Source organism: Rhinolophus sinicus, linkage group LG13 (assembly GCF_036562045.2).
Source record: "Rhinolophus sinicus isolate RSC01 linkage group LG13, ASM3656204v1, whole genome shotgun sequence".
Lineage (NCBI taxonomy): Eukaryota > Metazoa > Chordata > Mammalia > Chiroptera > Rhinolophidae > Rhinolophus > Rhinolophus sinicus.
In genome coordinates, this window is record NC_133762.1 from 39010774 (window position 1) to 39035258 (window position 24485).

The following is a 24485-nucleotide window of genomic DNA, read 5'->3' on the forward strand; positions in this document are numbered from 1 at the left end:
CGGTGCACGACAGATGGAGGACAGTCCCCTAGAAATAAGTGCCCTGGGCTCATTTCTTCTCAGAAGCAGCCCTGCTCCAGCTGCTGTGACCCGCAGCATGTATGCAGTCAGTCACAAGCGGATGACACAGTGGTGATGGGATACATATACACCCAGAACATTTCATAATAGCAGAGGACGTTGACTGCTGCCTCGGGACTACCAGAGGTCATCAGGACGGACAAAGCCAAGAACATTCAGTCAGGCCTCTGCCCCTCGGAATCTGAGTCATTTCCTGAGAGATGTTGCTCATTCATTCATTTACACATAGTTATTGAGTGCCTGCCATGTGTTAGCACTGAGCTATAGGTTGGGATACAATGTGAACCAAACCAAAGTCCCTGTTTTCACTGTGAGCAAGGGCAGGAGGAAGGGACCAGCAAGCAGCTGGGCAGGTGGCGATCGTGTGTACGAGGGTGGAGGTGGTAGAAGTGGTGAGCAGGTCAGAGCTTCCATAGGATTTGAAGCTCAGGCCAACTGGACTAGCTGATGATGGGAGAAGGGCTGTGAGAGAGAAAGGCATCCGGGTTGTTTGGCTGGAGCAACTGGAAGGAGCTTGTTGCTGTTCAATGGGAAGGGGAAGACGTCACGGCCACTTGTATGTAGTTTCCTGTGAGGTCTGTGGAGTCCGCCTGCCTGAATTCAAGTCCAGGTTTGCTTGCCCTTTGACTGTGGGTAAGGGTTTAACTTTACCACGCCTCAGTTTCCTCAAATGTAAATCTGTCTAGACCACAGGCAGTTGGGTGCTATGAACACTTAATGAGGGGAATTTGTGTGAAGGGCTTAGGACAGTGCCTGGCATATAGTAAGGCCTCAGTTAAGAAAAACGTGAGCTCTGCTCATTGTGGAAGGCAGGGAATTCCATGACCAAGCAGGCAGGTCCCACCCCCACCTCCACCACCCCCTCTAGGAGCCCACCCTCCAAGAGGCAGCTCAGACACCATCTGTCCAGCAGAGAAAAGCCACAGGGAGACAGCTTTTGGGGGGCGTTAGCTAGATGAGCCCTTCCCAGGAAACCTAATCTTCTTCTCAGCAGGTGCTAATCCCAGCAGCCTCCCTTGGTATCTGAGCCCAGCCCACCCAGTTCCTTTCCCACCCCCACCCTGAGTTCCAGACCCTCTTCCCCTTCTCACCAGCTCCAAGCAGCCACCAGGACACTTCCTTACCAGATGGAGGGGCTCCTGCAGAAGGAGGCCACCTTCCATCTGACGGGGCCCAGTCTTTCCCATGGATCAGGTCACCCAGGGCTTCAGGTGCCACCTGTCCAGAGCCACCCCCACCCCCCCACTCACACACACACACAGGTGCCAGTTACTGGGCGTGGAGCTTGATCCAGCAGATCCTGGCTGGAGCCAGCTGGAGCCAGGGACTCCCACTGCGCCCCAGCTGCCGCCTGCCCTCCCACCCACAGGCGGAGGACAGGCTTAACCCTTTGAACGCCACACATGCAGCCAGAGTTAGTGGCTGTAGTTCTGGCTCGGAGTAGTGCACTGTTCCAGCACACTTTGCTTTTTTAAAGAAATTTATCATAAACAGAGACTATTTAATGCATATGTAAAGTTTCAAAACTAGGAAAATGATCACCTGTAAATAAACTCATTACCCAGTTTACGAAATCAAACATTTATGAAGACATTAGAGCCCCTGTGTGCCCCTCTCCAAGCACAGCCACCCCCTACCCATTCTCTGAGATGCGATTTGGGTTTATCATTCCCTTGCCTTTTTACTACATATGTATATTCTTCTGCATGCTTTTAAATTTCATTTAAATATACTGCATGTATTCATCTGCAGTTTGCTTTTTTCATTCAGTATTGTGAGATCCATTGATGTTATGTGTACACCTGTAGTTCATTCATTTTCATATCCGTTTGTATGATTATGTCTCAAATTGTGTATCCATTCTACTGTCAGTGGTTATTTGGGTTGTTCCCTTGTTTTCACGATTTCAAACAATGTGGTTTTGAACCTTCTGTGTGAGTGTCTCCTGCAACTGCACATGTTCACGAGTTAGTTTCTCCGAAGACTTTAGCTGCCCATCAGAAATACCCAGAGGGTTTGTTAAACCAGTTTGCTGGGCTCCACCCCTGCAGTGTTTGATTCTGTATGTCTGGGATGGGGCCCTGAGAATTTGCATTTCTAGCAAGTTTTCAGGTAATACCTCTGCTGCAGGTCCTGGGACCACACTTTGAGAATCACTGCTGTAGGGTATAATATACCCAGGAGTGGAATTGCTTGATGAAAGGTAATGCCTGATTGTTTTTCTCTGTATTTGTAAGAATTTAGGGTGCCGCCAGCAGCATATAAGTTTCCAGTGCTTTACGTCTTTGTTAATACTTGATATGGTCAGACTAAATTTTTTATAGAGCTGGTGGGTATGAGATGGCCATCTTGTGGTTTTAATTTGCATTTCTCTGATTACAAGTGAGATTGAGAATCTTTTTTTTAACACCTATTGACCATTCATGTTGCCTCTTTTATAAAATACTTGTTCAAGTCTTTGCTCTGTTTTCTTTTTATTTGATTTTTTCTTATGGATTTGTAGGAATTCTTTATATATTTTGAATACTGATCTTTTCTCTATGTACGTTACGATATATAGGCTCTCAGTTTGTAGTTTGTCTTTTCATTTTTCACTTTGTCACATCTAGTCTTGTGACTAGAATTTCTTAATTTTTATGAAGTTGAGTCTTCTGTGATTCACACCTTTTATGTTTTGTTGAATAAATTCTTCCTTAACCTGTGGTCCTAAAAACATTTGTCTTTAAAGTTTTGCCTTTCACATTTAAGTCTTTAACAGATCTGGAATTGACTCTCCTGTCACCTTAGTAGTATTTTTGTTGGTGGAATACCTTTATTTCAGTAGGTTTTAAATGTCTGTGAATCTGAATTATTTATAACTTGAGTTGTACCTAGAGCTTATTATATACACTGCATTAATATTTCATATTGAACATTAATATTTCATATTGGGAAAGAGTTTGGATCACATTTAAAACCTTTCCAAGATTTTTGTTGGATTTTTCAAATTGTAGATATGATAATGGTATTGTGGTCTTTTTTTTTTCCTCTCTCTCTAAGATTCCTTATTTTTTAGAAATACATACTGAACTATGGCTGGAATTTGCTTCAAAATAATAGAGGTGAAGGAGAGTGGTTGGGAAACAGAGGAAGTAACATTGGTACTGAGTTGCTTATTGTTGAAGCAGAGTCATGGATATATAATGGTTCATTTTATCATTCTTTCTACTTCTGTACTGTTTAAATATTTTCATAATAAAAAGTTAAAAATATCCAAGGACTATTTCCAGGGTTCCTTATGAGGTAAAGCATCTTTTCTGATATTTTATTATTCATTTGTATTTCTTCCAGAGCCAGTTGGGTCTCCATATACTTCCAGGAGTCTCTGATAGAGTGTTCCTAGCATGCAAGCAGGAGATTAATTGTTAAGTAAAACAGGAGTGGGGAAAAAATAAGGGGGGAGGGGATTTCTCAGGTCTAGTTGCCAGCCTTCCCCTAGAGCCTAACGGCCCCCACTCTCTCCAGAACTAGGTTGCTTCCCATCCCTTTTTTTCTTCCAGGCTATCAGGAGAAATTTAACCAGAACCTTCTTTCCATATTATTCTACGTGGACAGACTTAACTCACAGGATAGAGGAACCTCACCCTGGCTCCTGGTTCTCCCAGTTTAACAGCGCCCAGAGACAAAGGGTCAGAGATGTTGGCAACCCTGGTGCAGTTGGTCACACATAGTAGTGATGTTATTTTGGCGTCACAAGATGCAATACCAGAGTTGTCATTTTTCTCTGACAGTATAATAACTGGCCAAAGAGACTGCTTCTGTGGAGTCCCAACTGCTTCTCATGGTAGAATCAGTCAGTCCGTCAGTATCTCTCTATCTACACACTTATCCCTCCCTCCCCCGCCCCCTTTAACTTTTTATTCATTTTCTTGAAATAGGTAATATATTCATGTAGTCCAAAAAGTGAAAGGAACAATTGTCTCCCTCCCACCACTGTTTCCTAGCCTCCCAGTTCCCTTCCTGGGAGAATAGATTGTAGACACAAGCAAACACATATATAATTCCCCAATTTTTACACCAATGGTTGTGTGCTATACACCCTGTTTGGTACCTTGATTTTTTCTCTCTTAACAGCGTCTCTTAGAGATCATTCTATATCCGCTCAAGAGCTTCCTCATTCTTTTTAATAGCTGCATAGTATTTCATCCACGGTGCTATCCTCTACTTTATCCAGTTCCCCTTGGTAGACAGTCTTTGCAGTCTTTTGCAATTATAATAGTGGTACTCAATGAACAACCCTGTGTACTTGTCATTTGACCTATGTGTAAACACAGGGTATCTGTGGGGTAGATCCTAGAAGTGGACTTGGCAGGATCAAGGGTGTGTGCACTTGTGATTTTATAAATGGTGTTGCCGCCCTGAGCCTGTAGCAGCAGCGCCTGTTTACGGGGTCTTTTCTCTGCACAACCTTCCATCACATTCATTGAGTGCCAGACCCTGGATACAAAGATAACACTTTCATGTATCAAGTGAAATTGTTACTGTGTGCCAAGTACAGGCACAATACCGGGTAATACAGCCACCCACGGAGGAAGGTTTTTAAGCAAGAAAACTAAAGCTCAGAAAGCATAATAAATAGTGTGATGTGGTCACTGACCCAAGCTAATAAGTGGCATATCTGGGATTTAAACCCAATAAACGCTGGTACCACCTCTGCACTCAAAGAGCGCCCTGCACTACCTCTCAGGAAGAATAACGTGTGGGCTTAGAGTCTAACACAGGTGAGAAATCAGGCTCAGAGAGAGTAACTGGCCAAAAGAACAAACAGCCAGGAAGCTATGGAGTCCTCTGGGAGGACCCACATATGTCTGATCTGAGGCCTGTGGTCTGTACTGAGCTGCCGCCCTTCCTTCCATGGAAAGAGTTTCCAAATCTAATTAGGATTCCATCCAGCGCCCCAGCTGCTACTACACGGAACCACAAGTCCCTGTTCTTGATGTGTATCTGTTGGCCGGCAGAGAGGCCCACAGACATAACCCATGTGTGTTTAATACACTGAGGACAGCATAGTTGCTGCCGATTATGAGTGCGCTGTAAGGTACACTGTGTTATATTTGTAACCCTCGCAGTAATCCTGCTGGAGAAACATATTGTCCTCATTGTCTAGATTAGAAAACTGAGAGTAAAATAATAGTTAAATAATAGTCCCAAGGTCAGATTCTAAGAAGGACAGAATCCAAAGCCAATCTGTTAGACTCAGAAGCCCTCACTCGCTCACTGTTGGTGTCTGTGGGTTTCCTTTGGCTCCCTCTGCCTCTCCTACTTTTCTGTATTGTTTGGTGCCCTCTCCATAGGGTGAGTCTGACTTCACCTCACACTGACTGCTTTAGAGGAGACGGCCGATAGCCCCATGTACCCTACCCCCACCCCCAGTGCTTAGCACAGGGCAGCCAAAGAGTGGGACGCCACGTGACACCTGAGGATTGGTGGGTGATCGCTGGTGATGACGCTCTCTGATAACTGCCTCAGAAAGGACCCATCTCCTGGACATGTAACAGGTGTCCTTTGAACATCTGTCATGTGCTCACTGCTCCAGTAGGAGAGAAGTATAAAGTACAGGCCTAGCTCTCAACAACTTAGATTGTGAGACTGCAAGTACCAGAAAAGACTACAAGGGTTAGCGGAGTTCAGAGGAGAGAGGAAGCGTAGCGTGATGATAACAGTAGCATATTCATGGAGCGCTGTAGGGTAGGTCTTAGGCCCATCTTATAAATGTGATCAGCCGGGTTGTACAGCAAACAACCATGTTTCCCCAAAAATAAGACCTAGCCGGACCATCAGCTCTAATGTGTCTTTTGGAGCAAAAATGAATATAAGACCCTGTCTTATTTTACTATAATGAAAGACTGAGTCTGATAATAAGATTGGGACTTATATTAATTTTTGCTCCAGAAGATGCATTAGAGCTGATGGTCTGGCTAGGTTTTTATTTTCGGGGAAACACAGTAAGTATCAGTTAGGACTCTGAACTCCTCAGGGGACAGCACTGTGGCTTCTGTGTTGGGTGGCCTGGAGGATCCAGGTAAAGGGAGTCTGGAAGGATGGGCCAGATGTGGACCAGAAGGGAGAGGCTGAGCTGTCGTAGGATGGAAGGCTGAGTGAGAAGTGGCGCTCTCATGCCCCTAAGATGTTACAGTGTACGCCTCTGTCTCCTTTCGAACGTGGGACAGCCTGGCTAGGGTGTCAGTCATAGCACAGGATCCATCACTAAGGTTTGTCCAGGCGTCTTTGTGTCTGCACGTTATCTCAGTGAGCCTCTGACTGTGCGAGGAGGTAGAGGAGGCTTTCTTACCATGGAGGGAACGCAGGTCTCTGCCTTGAAACCGGTCCATGCTGCCTCCACTTTTCTATCATGGGAGAACACAGGCGACACACCTGGGTTTGAACCCCACCTCCTCCATGTTGTGTCTGGAATCTTCAACTTTGCAAGTTAGGGCAATTCCAGGTAAAGAACAGGTACATGCTGTGGGAGGCAGGCGTATGGTAAGGGCTGAGCATTATACAGGAGACATAAGAACACCAAACTTCCTATAGTGCTGTTTTTCAATGCACTTTGGTTTACATATGAAGAAAGTGAGGTGTCCCCGGGGGTGAAGTGACTTGTCTAAGATCACACAGCGAGATTATAAAGGGCAGCGCTGGGATTAGAACTTGGGTCTCGGTCTCCTAAGAGAGCTTACTACTTTTCCCTTATGCAGCACTGCTCCCTGAGGGGACACGGGACAGAGGCCTCGGGGTCGCCTCAGAGCACATCGGGGCAAGAGAGGGCCTCAGAGATCATCTGATCCATCCTCCACCCTTGAGTGATGAGAAAAGTGAGGCCCAGGGCGCTTAATGGACATGTCCATACCCAGATAGAGTGACCACAGAGCAGGAGTAAACCCGCCTGTCCTGACTCAAGGTCCCAGGTCCTTTGTACACGAACTACCATGCAAAACTTCTAAATTGCCTTTTTCCCCATGCAAATCGAAAGCCTCATTCCAAATGCCAGCAGCAGTTTACAATTAGAACAACTGGTTTGGGGAGTTTTTGTCCAAATGCAATCTTGTTTTCTTTCTCTCTTTCTCTTTCAATTCTTAGTAAGGATAATACACTAGAAGTGGAGGGAGCTTCAGTGGAAGACCTTGATAGAAAAAGTGAAAATTTGGTAGTCTCCAAAATCTAGGGGGGTCCTCAAAGCCAGGAAATAATGTAGAGCACAGTCTCCTTGCCTGTCCCAGCTCGCTTGCCACTTGTTCAGCCCCACTCACAACCTACCTTCCAAAGGCCCAAACTTCCCTTGGCAGCTGCATCTGGTGAACGCCAACGGAAATCCCTGGTATTTTTCTTTGCATGCAACCAACCATGGAGATGTAGGTCAGGCATTGCTGGCCTGGCAGTTACAGCAGCTCGAGCTTTACCTCCTGCACCTGCAGCCATGTTTGCTGAGCCCCATGGGGATGGGAAAAGGCTGTTCCCCTCCAAACAGATGAATCCTCAAGAGTCCATGTGGGCGGAGCTGGCTGGGACTTAGTGGGGTGCTGGAAGAGACCATCTGGAATGTGGGGGACTACCTAGGAGGGTGGCTGTTTCGCTCCCCTGAATGTCTGATGCCTGCTGTGACTAGTAGCAGGGTTGACAGTGCCTCCGCTCAGCTCAGCTCAGCGTCATCATCACTGATGAAGAAGACTGGAAAGGGCCCACCCTCCCCTTGGGCCCCCAGGCCTGCACCTGAACCCCCACGCCTGTCTGGTGTTTACGGGATTGAAGCTGCCACCCTTTGGGACCTAGCCTGTTTTTATTTCTGCTCTCAGCTGTGTCTCGTCTCCACGGACCTCACCTCCAGGTTTCTGCGTGCCCTTCCCCCATGATGCAGCCCCACGGGGCTCCTCCAGCCTGGTGCCCTCCTCTTTGGCCTTTGTTCTCTGCAGCACAGTTGCCAGTTCTGTGCCTGCCCCTGGGGAGAGCTTTCTTAGCCCCTCCAACCTCGCTGCACCCTTTCTAAGATTCAGGCTGCACCCTGGGGGGAGTGGGGGGCAGGGCTAAGGTTCCGAGATACAGAGGGGACACCTGTGTGGCTGCTCTGGACTGGCCTCCAGTTTGCTGGCTATTCTGTCCTGAGTTTTCTCCTGCCCTGGACCTCATGTAGCCCCTTGGTAAAGATGTGGGGACCAAGATTGGTACATGTACCATTGGTCTTCAAAATAACTTATAGGTAATATGCAAATGGATGTATTTTTATTTTAATAGTCAATGTTTTTATTTTACATTGATTTCCATCTGTGGCAAATGATACTGGTTTTCTATTTATAGTAGATATAATATCAGTTGCCTTTTCATTTATTTATTTAGCAAATGCTCAGTGTCTACTCTATGCCAAGTACTATTCTAGTTACTGGCGATGGCTGTTCTCATGGAGTTTACATTCTGAAAAGACAGAGTGCTGCTGGGGGTGGAGGGCGGCTAGGCCGCTGATGGCATTTGTGTTTTGAATAAAGTGATTGGAAACGGCTTCTCTGAGGAGGCAGGTGAGCAGAGATCTGCGTGACCATGAAACAGTCTATGGTAAGAACATTCCAGACAGAGGGAACAAGTACAGAGACCCCCAGGTGAGGAGGGTGTGCTTGGCATGTCTCAGGAAGAGCAGGGGAGATGAGTGTGACTGGAACAGAGTGAGCGAGGACAAAGTGGTAGAAGGTCAAGGTTTGTGTGAGCCATGGTGAGACACCCTGGCTCTTACTCTGGGTAGATGGGGGGAGGCAGTGGGATGTTCTGACCAGACAGGATCCAACTCCTTTTAGAAGGAGCGTTCTGTGTGGTGAGGGACCATAGCGGGAGAAGAGAGGCTGGGACACCAGGAGGGAGGTTGTTACAACTATACAGGCAGAAAATGGTGTTGGCTTGGACCAAATGATGGCAGCAGAGGTCGTGAGAAGTGGTGGATTCTGGATCAATTTGGAATACAGATCCAAAGGAATTTGCTGACCGATGAAAGCTAGAAAAGATTTAAGGGTGACTGCAAAGAGTTCCAGACTTCAGCACCCGGAAGGATGAAGCTACTACCATTTACTAAAAATAGGGAAAGATGCAGAAAGAACAGGTTTGGGGAGAGTTAAGAATTTTCAGTACATTTACTTAAATTTTTAAAAGTGAGTCAATTGATAGAAAAATGTTAATGATACATGGAGAAGACCAACACAGCGATGGCTGAAATTGTGGATGGGGTGGACCACATGTGTCTGTGCTTCCTTCCAGCTCTAAAATTCTGCTGTGGTGATTTCAGCCCTCCAGGTCTCCCACTGATGAAGAATGGGAACTTGAGACTCAGCCTAGAATGTAGCTGATGCACAAGGAATGACAGGAAGGGAATCCCTTAAGCCAGGCTTGCCTCGTGTTAATTTGGAAGGACTTGGGAAGTTCTTGCACACATCCTGGCCTCCTGGCATTGCCTCCTTCACTCACTCACTGACTCATAAGCACCTTCTGCCTAGTAGGCCTTGGAGACAACACAGGTCTGACGTCCTCTCCATCCTAATATATGGCAAGCTATCTCTACCTCTACGGTTTCTCCAGGCCTGGCCTCTCCACGACCCTGCATTGGAACTCCCTCCACGGAGTTCGGGTGATGTGTTTGCTGAAAGTGGACAATCACAGCCCAGGCAGACCCTGCCCTCCCTTTGTCTGTCCACCCCACTTTGCCCTCTTTCTATTGCCATCCACACTTTGGGGCCTGGGAGCAAATGGCTTTGCCTCCATGAGAGCAGAATTGGTTTTGTGTTACTTCATTCCATAGTTATCAAGCTGGGAAAAAAATCCTCAAAGGCTCTTCCCCTGCCTTTTAAGAAACACAAGGCCAGAGAGGCAAACAACTCCCACAGTCCACATCCTGCCCATCAACACATCCTTTCAGCTCTACTTTTAAAAATAAATTCTGAATCTGACTGCTGCTCACCAACTTCTCTGGCACTGTCCTGGCTAAGCCACCATCGTATTTCTCCGGGATGACTACAGCAGCTCCTCACCAGACCTCTTGCTTCCATCCTTGCCCCTGGAGGTCTCCACCCAGCAGCCAGAGGGACTCTTGTTAAAACCCAAGTGAGATCATGTCCCTCCTCACTCACAGCACTGCAGTGTTCGTATGTCACTTAGAGAACAAACCCAAGGCCTTAAATGGCCTTCACCGCCCTGCACAGTCTGACCTTTGGCTACTGCCAGACCCATTGCTACTACATTCTTCATTCACTTGACTTCAGCCACTCTGGTGTCTTTCCTGATCCGGGAACATCCCAAGTATGCACCTGCCTCAGGGCCTTTGCACTTGCTGTCCCCTCTGCCTTTCCTCAGATCCTTGTAGAACCTGTTTCCTTACTTCATTCAGGACCCTCTTCAAGCCTGAATGAAGAGGCTCTTCAAATATCACCTCTCCAAGCTTCCCCTGACCATGGGTTCTAATCCTGCCCTCTTCCGTGTTTCTCTAACCTCTTTTCTCTCATTTATTTTTCTTTTTACCACTCATTGCCATCTGACACATTTATTTATTGCCTGTCTCTTGCCATTAAATTGTAAACTCATGCAGGTGGGAATTTTCATCTGATTTAGTCACTGCTTTATCCCCAGCACTTAGCATAGTACCTGGCATTTAGTGGACACTTAATAAAGATTTATGGAATGAATGAGTGTCCAGACTAAGCAGAGCAGTTTGTCTGGTCCTTCCTGCAACCCCACAGGTCAATCCACAAAAGGGTCACGGTCTATCTTGGAAACGTGTTTCCAAGATAATGACCAGGTAGTGGGAGGGACTATGCAAGGACAGGCCTTGCAGGGACTGACTTAGGGGTAGGGAAGGCACAGAGCAGCCATCAGCACGCCTCTCCCTTTCCCAGCCCTGAGGAAATGCAGCCCCATGGGAGCCTTCAGCTTGGAGGTTTGGGCGAGGGGTGGGGGGGTGAGAGCACTCACATGTGCATGCACAGGGGGAGGGAAGGGTGGTACAGGGATTCGCTCCCGCCCCAAATCCTCCAGGGCTGTTGCCTTCTGCTGTGGAATTCCAAACATTTCCAATCAGATAAAGGTGGCTGAAAATACCAGGGACTTGTCTGGACTAGTTGCAGGCGGTGCTGGGGTGAGGAGGTTGAGGCCACAGGGGCAGAGACCAGCAAGGTCTGGCCTGTCCGAGGAGCTTGCCCTGAGTCACAGGTGCCACTGCCCTTTCCCCCTGGAATCCTGCAGGTTTGAGGGCAAGGCTCAGCAGGCTTTGGGCTGGAGGACAATCCGACTCCTGTGGCAACAAGTCCTTCTGCTCAGAATGTCACCTGTCACTTTCCACACTAATTACTGGATCTTTTGGATACCTTTGAGAAAGAGAACCCAGGTAGTCACTCACACGTCTATGTGTGAGTTCCTTTCATCCTCCTCATGCTGCAGCATCAGTAGGAGCCCTTTAAGACGATTCCCTTCATTTTACAGATGGCGAAAGTCCCAAGCTTTCCCAGCATCCCAGACAAGGAACTGGACTCACCCTAAGCAAATCAGTGACAGACCTGGGCCATGAAACCCACATCTGCTGACTCGCAGCTTAGGGCCCTTTTCTTCACAGCACGCAGCATTTATCAGCACCAGCCGAGACAGTGGGGACAGCTGTGCACTAGGGAGTATTTGGAGGCATAGACCCCGAAGGAAGCACGAGTTTTAGGGAAAGATTTGGCCCCAGAAAACAAGCTCCTATTCCGTATAGGTTGTTATCACAATCCCTCCTGCCTTTGCCTCAACACAATGCAGAAGATGCCTTTTCCAGCACCTTCCTGTAGTTTCCTATCCCCTTTCCTGAGCCTGGGAGAACTTGGTGTCTTGGGAGTCCTCGGCACCTGCCCAATCGCCTGGTGTCTCGTGTCCTTCTCCCGGTTTTGCCAGGCAGGGAGGATGGGCATGAAGAGAGAGAAACGGGTTTTTCTTCCCTTCCCTCCTTCCTGTCTACCAGTCAGCTCCACTCATCAGCACCTTCTCTGGGCCGGGCACTGGCTGGGCTGGGCCTGGGGGACAGAGCTCCCGGTCAGAAATGAGCAGCGCCACAAACTGGTGAGAGGGCTGAAGAGACAGAGCAGGAGGCCTCCTTGAAGCTGTTACGACCTAAGAGATAAGTGGCGAGCGCGCCGCAGAGGGCCCAGCCTGGGCAAAGGCCCTGACCGAACAGGACATGGCGGGAGCACTGGCGGAGCCTGGCCCAGGCAAAGCTGAGGAAACCCGCAGGGTCTTGCAGACCATGGAGCAGGCTCTGAGGCTCAAACTGGGTTTTGGTCTAAGAAGCAGAAGAGTAATAATAGCTGCAGGTTGCTAAAAGCACTAGGTACTGTGCAGAGTTCTAAGGGCTTTACAGGCATTGGATCCTCAGTGTTCTTGTGAAATAAGTACATTTTTAGTCCTCGTTTCATACATGAGATCCACAGCTAAACATCTTAGTCTCGTTGCAAGACTTACTGGGTACTTGCCTGCTTTTTGTTTGGTCTGGCAGCCCAGCTTGGTGGAGAAATGGAGGTCAGTTTGTCACCAGCCTTGGCCTTATCCAGATGGCGCCGCCATTTTACACATGAGGAAACTGATACTCAGAGGAGCAGGACCTGGTCCAGGGCCCAGAGCAAGGCCCGCAGAGCTTCCTCTGCCAGCCCGTGTTGCCTTCTGGGGCAGCCCTCGGGACAGAGTTGGAGAAGAGCAGCAGAGGGGAGAGGAACAAAACCAAAGCCCAGCCAGTGGGGGGGGAGAGAGGGAAAGAGGCAAGGCTTTCCCATAGCGCTGTCCAAAGGGGAAAGTTTTCCCGTCGAGCTGTCCAAAGATGAAATGCTCCACCCCGGAGGGACGGGGCCCCTTAGGACAAGTGTGTACGCAGAGAAAACCCTAGAGAGGGTTGTGAACTCCCACGGTTATGGACCATCTGGAATGAAACAGACCCACTATGTGACCTGGGTGCTCCGCCTCTCTGAAGTTCATCTGGGCAGCAGCGATGGTGGTGGTGAGCTTGGGCATGACGGGGAAGGTCGGATAGGAGCTTGTCAAGTTACTCTGAGTCTGCCTGTTTCAAAGGTGAACCTGGTCCTTCTTCCTGGACACTGGGAGAAGAGTAGACGGCTGTGGCAGAATAGGGAGTCACCAGGGATGGGATGAAGGAGGGCTGAGATGAGGGAGGCCTCGGAATTCCAGGGAATGGATGCAGATGAGCATGGAGCTCTACCCAGGAGCTGTTAGTGCTTGGGCTCCGGAGCCAGGATGCCTGGATTCAAATCCCAACTCTGCCATTTATGAGCTGTGTGGCACTCTGTGCCTGATTCCTCACAGACTCATAATGGCACTTAACTTCATGGGGTGAGTGTGATGATTAAGTGAATTTGTATACACGATGAAGCTCTTAGCACCATGGTAAGTGCTCAGTAAATACCAGCCATCACTCCTAGGGAAGGAGGTTATGAGCCCCTAAATGAGCATCTGTGCACCCAATAGCTGCTCTTCTGAATTCTCTGTCTGCCTTCAAGGCTAGCACCCTGGTTCTGAGCTGAGGAGGTGAAAAGCCCACGCTCACACTGCTGGGTCCGATAGCTTTCTTGATTCCCCAGCGAGGTGTTATCTTCTCCAGCACACCACTTCCTTTTCTGAGAAATGAGCGCATCTGTGAGGCTTAGCTTCTTAGAACTCGTGGTGGGGGAGGAGAGGCTGGCAGCTGACAGGCAGAGTGGGAGAAAGATGAAAACAGAGTTTGCTATGAGGTTGCCTTCAAATATTCCCTAAAGATCAGATGGCATGGGCGCCCCCCCGGCACCCTCTTCAGCCAGTAACACCAAGGTCACCTTGCTTTGCCAAGTGCTTTCATCCCCTGATCTCACCACCACTGCCTTATGGGTGCGTCAAAGCAGGATAAACTAAGGCACAGAAGTCGAGAGGCTTCTTATGGCGCCCACAGCTGGGCTGGCTAGACTGAAGTGTCAGCCCAGCAGGCTGGCGCCCATCTCTTCGCCCTGCCCCAATGAGCTGCCTCTCTGAGTTGCCCACATCCAGGCCCATGCTCCCCCAGGAAAGCCAAAGGAAGTGGATTCCAACCACAAACCTCACTTCTTCCGAGTCTCCCCCTGCAAGCCCCTGCTGAGACAGTGATAAAGCCTGTTTACCCCACCCCTCCTTCCTGCCATCTCCCAGGGATGTCCTGACAAGGCCTCGTTGGTCTACTCAGCAGGCATTTATCAGCCTCTCCCCTAGGGAAACTGAGGCCAGAAGCAGAAGGTGACTCTGCAAGTGACTCGGGGCTGAGCATGCAGGGCCAGGAGGAAGCCAGAGCCAAGTACAGTCCTAATGGCCCTGGCACTTTCTCTAAGCTGCTAGAGCCCCTTCCTCTTCTCCACCGAGCTCTTTCCCGAAATAACCAAGCAGGAAGGAAGCGGTGGGCCTGGGCCCTGCAGAGTCACCCTAGAGGAAGGAAGGGCTCGTCTGGCAAAGGCCCTTGTTCCCCACTGAAGCCAGGACGGAAGGGTTTCACTTTCCCTCCTGGTCGTCACATCCTTTTCCTGGGGCACCCAGTTCCCCTCAGCTGGCTGGGGGCCAGAGCTTTCATTCAGCTGGTGGCCTCAGGCCACCTTCCCCTCCTGGAGAGACTCAGGACTATAGCCCCGGTCCAGAATGGGGGGTTTGCTGCTGCACGTGCTGGGACTTGCAGTTGGCTTCCCGCTTACCCATTGGGGCAGGTCTCGGTATCTCTGAGCCTCAGTTTACCCGGCCTTAGAATGAGGACCTCCTTCCATAACGGAAGTGCATGCACCTGGACCTCAGTGGGGCCTGGGGAAGTACTGTGCTTTTGAAAGTGAGCCGAGTGCTGTATCGAGGTTAGGAGCAAAGATGCGAGTCCAGATTGTTGGTGCAGGCAGCCCAGCCAGGTCATCAGATTCATTTAGAATGGCACCTTCTGGAAATACAAGTCACAAAACAACACACAGTCCAATAGGGGAGACAAGACAGAAAAAGAATCACTCAAGTTACGATGATTGTGCATGTGATCAGGGAATATGGCCCAGTCAGGGTAAAATGCTTTAGCTCAGTGCCTGGCACAGGTAGAACATTCTAATGCGTAGTACAGGTCTGCTGCTATAACAGGTATTATTTTATTGTTATTTAAGAAGTGCGGACACTAGGAGCCGGAGAGGTGAAGTGACCTGCTCACAGTCACACTGCTAAGTAAGAAGTGTGGCAACGTGGGAGGTGGGATTGGAGGAGTGATCAAGTTCAAGCAGGGGCTGCACTGCAGCCCCGACGGGGGGGGGGGGTCTGCCGGTACCTGGGCCACTGCCCCAGGGACGACGTTGTGCCAGCCTTTCCCCTGACTTCTCCAGGGTGGCCACTGGCTCGGCAACCTGCACTGTTCAGTTGGCTGCCTCTGGGCAGACAGAGATCTCGCTGAAGTCAGTCTGTGCCTGTCTGGCTGGGTCCCTGGCTTCAGACAGGGGTCAGCCTTGGTCGCTGCCTGCACTGAGCCCCCCAGACTGATAGGGGAGACCGACACAGACAGAGGGCCTCAACCTAGGGACACCTGCCTCTGCTTCCCGCGTCGGGGCCTGCGCGCTGGCTGCTTCTGCTGGAGCACGCGCTTTCTCGCCCGTTACGGGTCCTCGGCCCCTCCGCCCTGTCATTCAGATCTTGGCTCCAAAACCTCTCTTCCCCAGAGACACCTCTGAGCACGCCCCCTGCATCAGTCCCCCAGGTATTCTCTGTCCCCTCCTCATGACTTACTGAGTTCGAAACCCCATCACCTCTGATACTGTTCTCTTTCTTCTTATCCTCTCTGCTTCCCACTAAGACACTGTTTCTCAACCTTTTTTCCTTATCACCACCATCTAAGGAGTCTTTTTACACATTTTATGTCCTAGTTGCCCTCCCGTGACATTTGACTACCACAGCTGTACGGTATATCCCTACATGTGCTGTGGCCCCACGGGGAGCCACAAACCACTGTAATAGCCAAGAATTTTTCACTTTGCCCCCATTGGAAGTGACATCACCCCCACTGAGCATGCACAGACTAGAACACAAGCTCCATGAAAGCAGAACCCTGTCTGCCTTGCTCACTGCTGTCTCCAGTGCTGGGCTTGGAGCGTGGTAGGTGCTTAGTAAATATTTGTGGTGTAAATGAAAGTCCATAAACCCTGGAGTACTTAGGAAACATTCATCCCAGAGTTGAAGGATGGGCTAGTAGGGCAGGTCTCTGGGAAGACAGGACTCCAGAGTGGAGTCTTGCAAGCTGAGCAGGGTTTGGCTAACTGAGGAAGGGAGATGTGGGAGGGTGGCCAGTTAGTGGACACAGGGTTAGCAGAGGCACATGTGGGGCCGGTGGGGTGGGGCCATTCCTCGTGTGTGACCGGCCATGGGAGGCCTTGGCTTCTTCTATGACCCCTGGTTCTTGTCTCACCATTCTGAAGGGCCCCAGTGCCAAGTCGGAAGACCCCAGTTCCTAATCCAAGCTCTACCACACACCGGCTGTGTGACGCTGTAGAGTGGGCAGGTGGGTTGGCATTGCTGGCTCGTGGGGTCTGCCAGGCTCGGAGTCCATGATTCTCCCATGGGGATCGTTAGCCACTGCCTCTCTCCAGTGGCCTTGAAAACCCCCACGTGAATCCCCATCGTAGCGGTCACAGTTACAAAGACACTTCCCGCATTTGCTCTCACACGGCTGAGGATGCAGACATCTCTCAGGCCTGGGTCTCCTGAGAGTCTGTGTGACATCAGAGACCTCCCTACAAGCCACCCTTCCATCTTACCTCCCTGCCCACCAGGCCGCGCTGGCTAAAACTAATGGGAGCCGCTGAGGAGCAGGGGGAGCTTATCTCTGCTATTCCAGACTGGGCTGCTTTGCAGTCCTGTTTATTTATCCAGAGCAGCCGCCCACTGAGAAAATGGCTGTGTTTGTTTCCAAGTGTGTCGTGTGAACCGTGGGCTAAATATACCCACACCACTGCCTCCCAGCACCCGCCCTGGAACAGCACGCCCCATTTTGCTGGTGCTCTCTCTGCACAAGCAATCCCCAGAATCTACAGCCCTTGGAAAGCCTCCTCTCCCCTCCCCAGGAGAAGGAGCTCCTTGAAGTGGAGACAACGGTTGTCCAGGCTAGGAATGCACACGTGGGGACTGGTCAGGTCGGAGCCTTGTTCTCCATGGCACCGAAATGAGAATGTTCCCTCCACCCTGGAATGACTGTTCCTGGACAGTGAGTGCTTTGTGCCCTTGCAGTGACAGGGCCTATTTACTCCAGCCCAGCCCTAGAGCCGAAAATTTCCTGTGGCTGCCAGCCCTCTACTTCAGGAAAGTTCCCATCGAGGGAGCCAGGCCTCTCCCACTTTGGCTACAAACCCAGTGTCCCTGGTTTCTTGTGGGACATTTGGCCCCTTGGGATAGATAACCAGGGCCTTTTGGCCATGGCCTTACTTCTCCCATGCTCCCACAGCCCGGGCGGGACTCTACCCCCTCACAGATACAGCTTTTTTGTGACTCCACCTGGACCTACTTTGCTTGGGATCAGAAAAATTGAAACTCCTATACGAATTTTCTTGTCTGCCAACACCCATGGAGGCTGGCCAGGATGAAGGGGGAGAGACAGGGAAGCATATCCGCACCAGCCATGCCTGGGCAGCGACAAGACTGAGTTAGGAGGCTGGCCGCTGCCGCTGCCCTTCTCTCCCCAGACCCAAAGCTCCACCTCCACCCATCGCCATCCCCCTTTTCCAGGGAATCCATTCAGCACTAGTGACAGGACCCCTAGCCCTCACTTAGGGAATGCTCTGCGGTGGCAGCACTCCCTTTGGAGCCAGGCAGTCCTGGGTTCTGATCCTGGCTTTGTCACCTGTTAGCTGGGTGACCCCAGGCAGCGTCTTCCCGCTGTAAACCTCAGTTGTCTCATCGTGAAATGAGGTTCAAATCTCTTGTCTGGGGATTCTGATGAAGGTGAAATGAGATAACTGTGACTGGCACGTGGCAGGCATGCAATGTCTTTGTTCTACTCAGGCATTTGTTGACCACCAACTACGTGCCAGACACTGCTGGGCACAGGGTGTATAGAAATGAGACAGGATCTCTGCCTCTTGAAGCCACATCTAGTGCAGGAGGTAAATCAAACAAAAATGGAGTGTAGAATCTGGTTATGAAAAGTGCTAAGACGAAGACTAAAGCAAGGTGAGGGGATAGATAGGCAGGAGAGACGGGGGTGGGTACCATGTCAGACATGGTAGCCAGGGAAGGCCTCTGAGGAGATGACATTTGAGCAGAGTCGGGAGTGAAATGAGGGAGTGAGGCAGGAGACATCTGAGGTCAAGTGCTCCAGGAAGGAGAACAGCAAACTCCCGAGCTCAGCAGATACTAGAGGAACACAAGGAGGAGGCTGGTGCTCCATGTGGAATGTGCAGTGGGCGGGGCCAGGTCCCCCCAGGCCTTGCTGGCCGGTAGGTGGGTATCCAGGTGTGATGGGAAGCCTCGGCAAGGTTCAGGGCGGTTCCCCATCCACCCGCTTTCCCCCTTTTCCCCAGAAGGTGGGAAGCTTTGTGGTGAGGACTCTGGCTGATGCCTCTGCCGCTCCTCAATGGCTTAATGAATGTTGAGGGTTGTCGGAGTCGCGTTGGCAGCTCCGTGCCCATGGCGCTCCTCTAGAGTAAGTAACAGGAATACGTACGAACAGCAATGACACCGGCTTTCTAAGTGCCAGGGAAGGCTGTGGAGGACCTAGCACAGGCTTGCCAGGATCTGGTCTCTTGTTACGAATCTTCTCCGTGTGGAGCATGGACCAAGGGGAAGGGCCATCGAGACCAGAAGTGGGGCCAGGCAGGTATCGGAGTGAGCAGACTAGCCAGGTGGGACCTGGGACGCACTGGAGATGGAGGCCCTGTCTGAGGAAGCAGCCACCACTCAGCCAGTTGGGACCAGATGGAAATGTGGGCCAAGGGTGTGAGCTCTTGGTGGAGAGGCAAGAGCATAGGCTGTGGAATCAGCCAGTGATTCATTCCCTCCCTAGACACACACAGCACACTGATTTCTAGGCGCCAGACACCAGGCTTGGATTCTGGTTCCGTCACTGACAAAGCTGGGTGACCTAGCAAGTCCCTCCTCCCTCAGAGGCCCAGCTTCCTGGTCCCCAAATGGGGAGAGAAAGCCTGCTTTGCAGCATTGCTGGGAGGATTAAAGGACAAATGGGATGGCCAGCTCCTCATTAAGGGTGCTCCACGCTCCCCTCTCCCTGCCCCACAGGCTGGCTCCACCCTGGGCTGGGGAATTGAACCCGAAGCTCCACCCTCCCCATATCATGTGCTTCCCTCCTGACTATCTTCTGCGGGCTGCTGCTCACTCCTCCTGGGCCTAGAGTCATGCCCCCAGCGCTGGGGACAGGGACAGGACCTTAGACCCATCCCCATCCTGCATGGTTGTTACCCTCCACTCTGCCCTGCTCTGCCCACCATCAGCCTGCTCTGGACAAAGGCTCCCTCCAGAGGAAGGAGGAGCCCTTGGCCACGAGGCTCGGACCTGCTCTGTCCCTTTTCTCTCCCTCCCTCCCTCCATCACGGCAGTGGAAAGGCTGAGGCTGGCTTTCTCAGACTCTACTTCAAGCTTCTCTGTGGCTTCCAGACCATACATAGTCCAGCTCTCCCTCACCCCTGCCCCCTCGTCTCTCCTATGCCTCCCTCCCTCTTCACTCTGCTCCAGACATTGGGCCTGTCGTTCCCTGACCCTGCCCATCTCTTTCTCACCTCAGGTTCTAGAGTACCACTTCCTAGCTGTCTGACCTTGGACAAAGCTCTTGCCCTACGTTGCACCTGTTTTCTCAGCAATAAAATGGGTTGGTGATCCCCAGCTGTGGTGTCAGGAACGGCATCCCTGTACCCTTTGGCCCAGAATGGACACATGTGGCTAGTTTTTCAAATCACCAAGGCCATCGTGTGCAGGTGGCCCCCTTTCTCCCACCCACCCACATTACTGTTTGAGGACTCAAACAACACCTTCCCTTCTCTTCTGTCTCCCTGCAGGACACTTTTGTGGAACTCTACGGGAACAATGCAGCAGCCGAGAGCCGGAAGGGCCAGGAGCGCTTCAACCGCTGGGTCCTGACGGGCGTGACTTTGGCTGGCGTGGTTCTGCTGGGCTCGCTCTTCAGTCGGAAATGACCAGACACTGACCACCCACTCCCTCCCACCCCCGTCCTGCCCCCACCACATCCCTCCTTCCAGCCACGTTGCCACCAGGAGAACCACTACGTGCAGCCCATGACCACCCATCCAGCACAGGGTTGGGCCTACACATGGTCCCCCGTAGTTAGTTTTCTAGAATCTATCATGCTTTTGTGAGAGCCTCCTTCCCCCACACCTCAGTTCTCCTGGCCTCAAAACCCACAAATTTTCCCCAAAATCTGCCCCATGGAAGCTGGCAGGTGTGTGGGGGTTTGCGGCTGGGGGCTGGAGGGCCCTGCCTATTTGGTGGAACCCCCTTAACCCTTAGCCTCCCCGAGAATGCTTTCCTGCCAGGGAGCTGGAAATTTTGCTGACCCTTTTTCCCAGAAAGACAGACTAGATTGCCTTCCTTTTGATGTTTGTGGCCTCAGAATTAATCATTTCTTATTCTTCTCCCCCACCCCGAGGACCTGGGCTCCCCTCCCTTTCATCCCCACCCTACAATAGCCACTTAGGGGCCACTCTGACTAATTAGGGATTCAGGCTGCTTGGGATAAAGAAACAGGACCAGGACCCCTCCTCACCTCCAGCCTGGCCAAGTCCCCACTCCCAATCCCATGTCCTCTGGAGGCCTCTGGCTATAGGCCAGCTACCCCTCACCCCCTCTGGGAGGGAAGGGGCTGTAGCTGCAGGAAGCACCCCACGCCAAAGCTATGGTGGCCCTTGCAGTTTAGCACTACCCCGGTTCCCGTCCCCTTCCCTCCCCTGGCTCCCATGACCGTGACTGAGGGACCAACTGGGCCCGAGACAGGTGTCCCAGAGCTGTTTATGGCCTCAGCTGCCTCACTTCCTGCAAGGAGATCAGCCTGTGGCATGCCTTGGGCTGCTGCCCACGGGGTCCAGGGGTTCAGGGGCCTTGGCCCAGAGGCGAAGGGGAGCTACAGGGAGCAGCTATGGGAGCCCTAGGGTCTTCCCTACCTCAGGCAGGAAGGGCAGAGAGGAGAGCCTGGTGCGCAGGGGGGAGGTGAGGCTGGCTGGAGGGGCCAGTCCTGCCTGGCCAAACAGATCTGTGCCACACCCCCGTTCAGCCTGGGGAGCGGGGCTGCCAGGTCAGAGTGGCCTGGCCCAGAGCCTTTCAGGCCTCTCTCCTCTGCTCCACCCATGGCCTGTCTCATCCCTGGGGATCCTGGCCTAGCCTGGCCACCCCAGGCTCTCTGCTGTACATATTCGAGACTAGTTTTTATTCCTTGTGAAGATGATATACTATTTTTGTTAAGCGTGTCTGTATTTATGTGTGAGGAGCTGCTGGCTTGCTGTGCGTGTGCACGTGGAGAGCTGGTGCCCAGAGATTGAACAGCCTGAGGCTCCCTCCCCTGCCCTGGTCCGGGGACGCCAGCCAGGGGTCCTGGCTCCTGGGGGCACCTGTCCCTCCCCCAACCCCCGCCCCACACTTTTCCAGCTCTTTGAAATAGTCTGTGTGAAGGTGAAAGTGCAGTTCAGTAATAAACTGTGTTGACTCAGTGAACAAAGGGCCTGGGCTCTTGTGTGCTCCGAGTCGGGAAAGAAGGGGCTGCTTGGCTGACAGGCTGCAGGAAAGCGGGTACTGGTGCTGGCTCTGCCCTCAGAGGGAGGCCCTTGGGTGAGTTCCTTCCTCCCTCTGAGTTTCCTCGCCTGTACATTGACTGGTTTTTTTATTGAACATCTGCTGTATGCTGGACAGTAGGGCTGTGTGTGAACAGGACAGACAGTCCCTGCCCTCAGGGCTGACATTCTAGTGGGAGAAACACTCAAATAGTCATGGGCGTAGTCCTAGGCTCGGGATTCTGCAGTGAATGAGGCGCTTGTCTGTATGGAGCTTCCATTCTAATCTTGGAGACAGACAGACTGGACAAATATAAGGATAGCTGTTGCAGGACAAAGATGGAAACAGGATGACCATGAAGAAGCATGGCAAGACTTCAAGGGCTTAGTGGGGAAGGAGATAAAAAAAGGTCAGAGTTGAGATAACATTTTAAAGGTAGATCTCACAAGGTCAGCTGATGGATTAAAGATTATAGAGTAAGAGGAGTCAAGGCTGATTCAAGGTTTTGGAATGATGATGCTATTATAGTTAAAAAATGTCTGAGGCCAGTGCTCCCAAGAGGCTCATTGTGAGTGTTCCGACAGCATTTAATATGGGACCTGAGTTTGGGAGTCAGGGAGGACTCCCTAGAAGAAGTGACCCCAGGGCCTGAAGAATGTTTAAGAGTTAAAGAAGCTGGGAGGCAAGAAGAGTGGTCCTGATGCAGAAGCAAATGCTCACGATGAACAAGAGATGTATTCAGGCCGAAGGAAAGTTGGTGTGTCGAGTTGAAGGGGCTCCTGGGTCACTATGATGCCGGAGAGATGGGGTGAGGGGACTGAACTTGGTCCTGAGGGCAGCGAGAGCCAGAGGAAGGTTGTAAGTTGGGGAATGATATAAGCGCCCTCTGGCTGCTGTGTAAAGAAGGTTCTGAAGGGGGAGCAGAGTGGAAAAGAAGCCATGGTTTGGTTCAGGCTCAATTTCTGAGGGTGGACAGGTCCACTGTATCCTGGGTCACTATTCCTAGTCTTTGGGCAACCTCCATGTCCCAGCTTCTCCCTCTATGACATGGGTATGATGGCAGAACCCATCTCAGGCGATGGTAGTCAAGATTGAATGAGATAACCCAACAGCTTGGGGGAGGACTGGATGTTGAGGGGACAGGGGATGCAGCGACGACCCCGCCGTGACGTGGGCTACCCAGGAGAAGGGAGGAGGTGCTCCTCACCAAGTTCCAAGTGGCTACGGCCAGAGGACGGGGAGGGGTCTGGAAAGGGAGCGGGGACTCCCGGGGCGGGAGCTCCAGCAGGGGGACGGGCCTGGAGGCGGGACCTGCCTCTGGAGTTCCGCCCCGCCCGCTTTCAGGAGCGGGCTTGACTACCTCCTGGTGGCCGGGGGATGCGACCTGAAAGCCTCTCCATTCTTGTTCACCAGAAGGCTGGCTGCGCTTCCAACCCTTGGCGACCAGGTTCAGAGCTCGCCACGCCTCTCCTGGGGCTCAGGATCACCATACTCCTTAGTTTAAGACTAAAGCCTCCAGCCTCTCACACACCCCTATGACCACGAAGCGTCCCTGGCCTCTGGCCCTTACCTAGCCACTCAAGTCCCTTCCCCAGATTCTTGATATTCTTCCAGAAACATCTTTTCACATACAGGAAAATACATAGATATCAATATATTTTACCCCCCCCTTTTATTTTTTTTTTGCACAAATGGTAACAGACGCACTGTGCCTTACTTTTTACACCTAAATAATATGTCTTATAGAAGTTGCCGTGTTCATATATGAATCCCCATGTACTCATCATGTAGCTTCAACAGTTAACTCATGGCAGCTTCATTCTTTTTTCTAGCTATACATAGTAATCCACAAAAATTTTAACCAGACTTCTGAGTGATTCCCAATCTTAAACCTGTCACACACACAAAATATTGGAAAGGGGGTGCGGACCAGTGGCTCAGTTGGTTGGAGTGCGTTCTCTCAACCATAAGGTTACAGTGTTCGACTCCCACAAGGGATGGTGGGCTGTGCCCCCTGCAACTAACAACCGGGCAACGACCTGGAGCTGAGCTGCGCCCTGCACAACTAAGATTGAAAAGACAACAACTTGACTTGGAAAAGTCCCGGAAGTACACACTGTGCCCCAATAAAGTCCTGTTCCCCTTCCCCAATAAAATCTTAAATAAATAAATAAATATTTGAAAGGGAAAGCTAGAAGGGTTTTCCGACTTTCGGATTGTCTGTGTAGGTCTGGGAGAAAATTCACCTCATTTCTATATATTATATTTTGTGAGAGAAATGAAAGACAACATATTTCCTAGAGAGGATATGAAGTATTAATTTTGATTAAAACATCTGAAAACATTATTTTAAAATTTATTTCTTAAGGAACTTGATCTTTTTCCTGTAAATGCAACTTTTTTATATGAGGTTTTATGTTCGAAATACTTTACACAATTCCTGACCAAGGCTTATTAATGATCTCTTCAGATTTTTGATAGTCAACATCGACAAGAAACCTTGTAATCTTAAGTAGGTGATAACAAGGATTTTAAACCATTCCAAAGCTTACAATTAAAAGTATATTTAAATGCTCAAATAATTCTCCCTTTCTTTAATTGACAAATATAATGTTATCAATGGATTTCAAATC

The 24485-nt window shown here is 50.8% G+C and overlaps 1 protein-coding gene across 4 annotated transcripts in view; it reads left to right on the forward strand.

Moving 5' to 3' along the window:
* Positions 1-21799, forward strand: part of BCL2L1 (BCL2 like 1) — a 43942-nt gene extending 22143 nt beyond the window's left edge. For all 4 annotated transcript variants that reach the window (XM_019748478.2, XM_019748477.2, XM_019748475.2 and 1 more), the window contains exon 3: positions 20130-21799. In XM_019748478.2, the coding sequence (XP_019604037.1) occupies positions 20130-20267 (138 nt within the window). In that variant the 3' untranslated portion in view covers positions 20268-21799. The remainder of the gene's footprint in view (positions 1-20129) is intronic.
* Positions 21800-24485: the final 2686 nt, after the last annotated feature.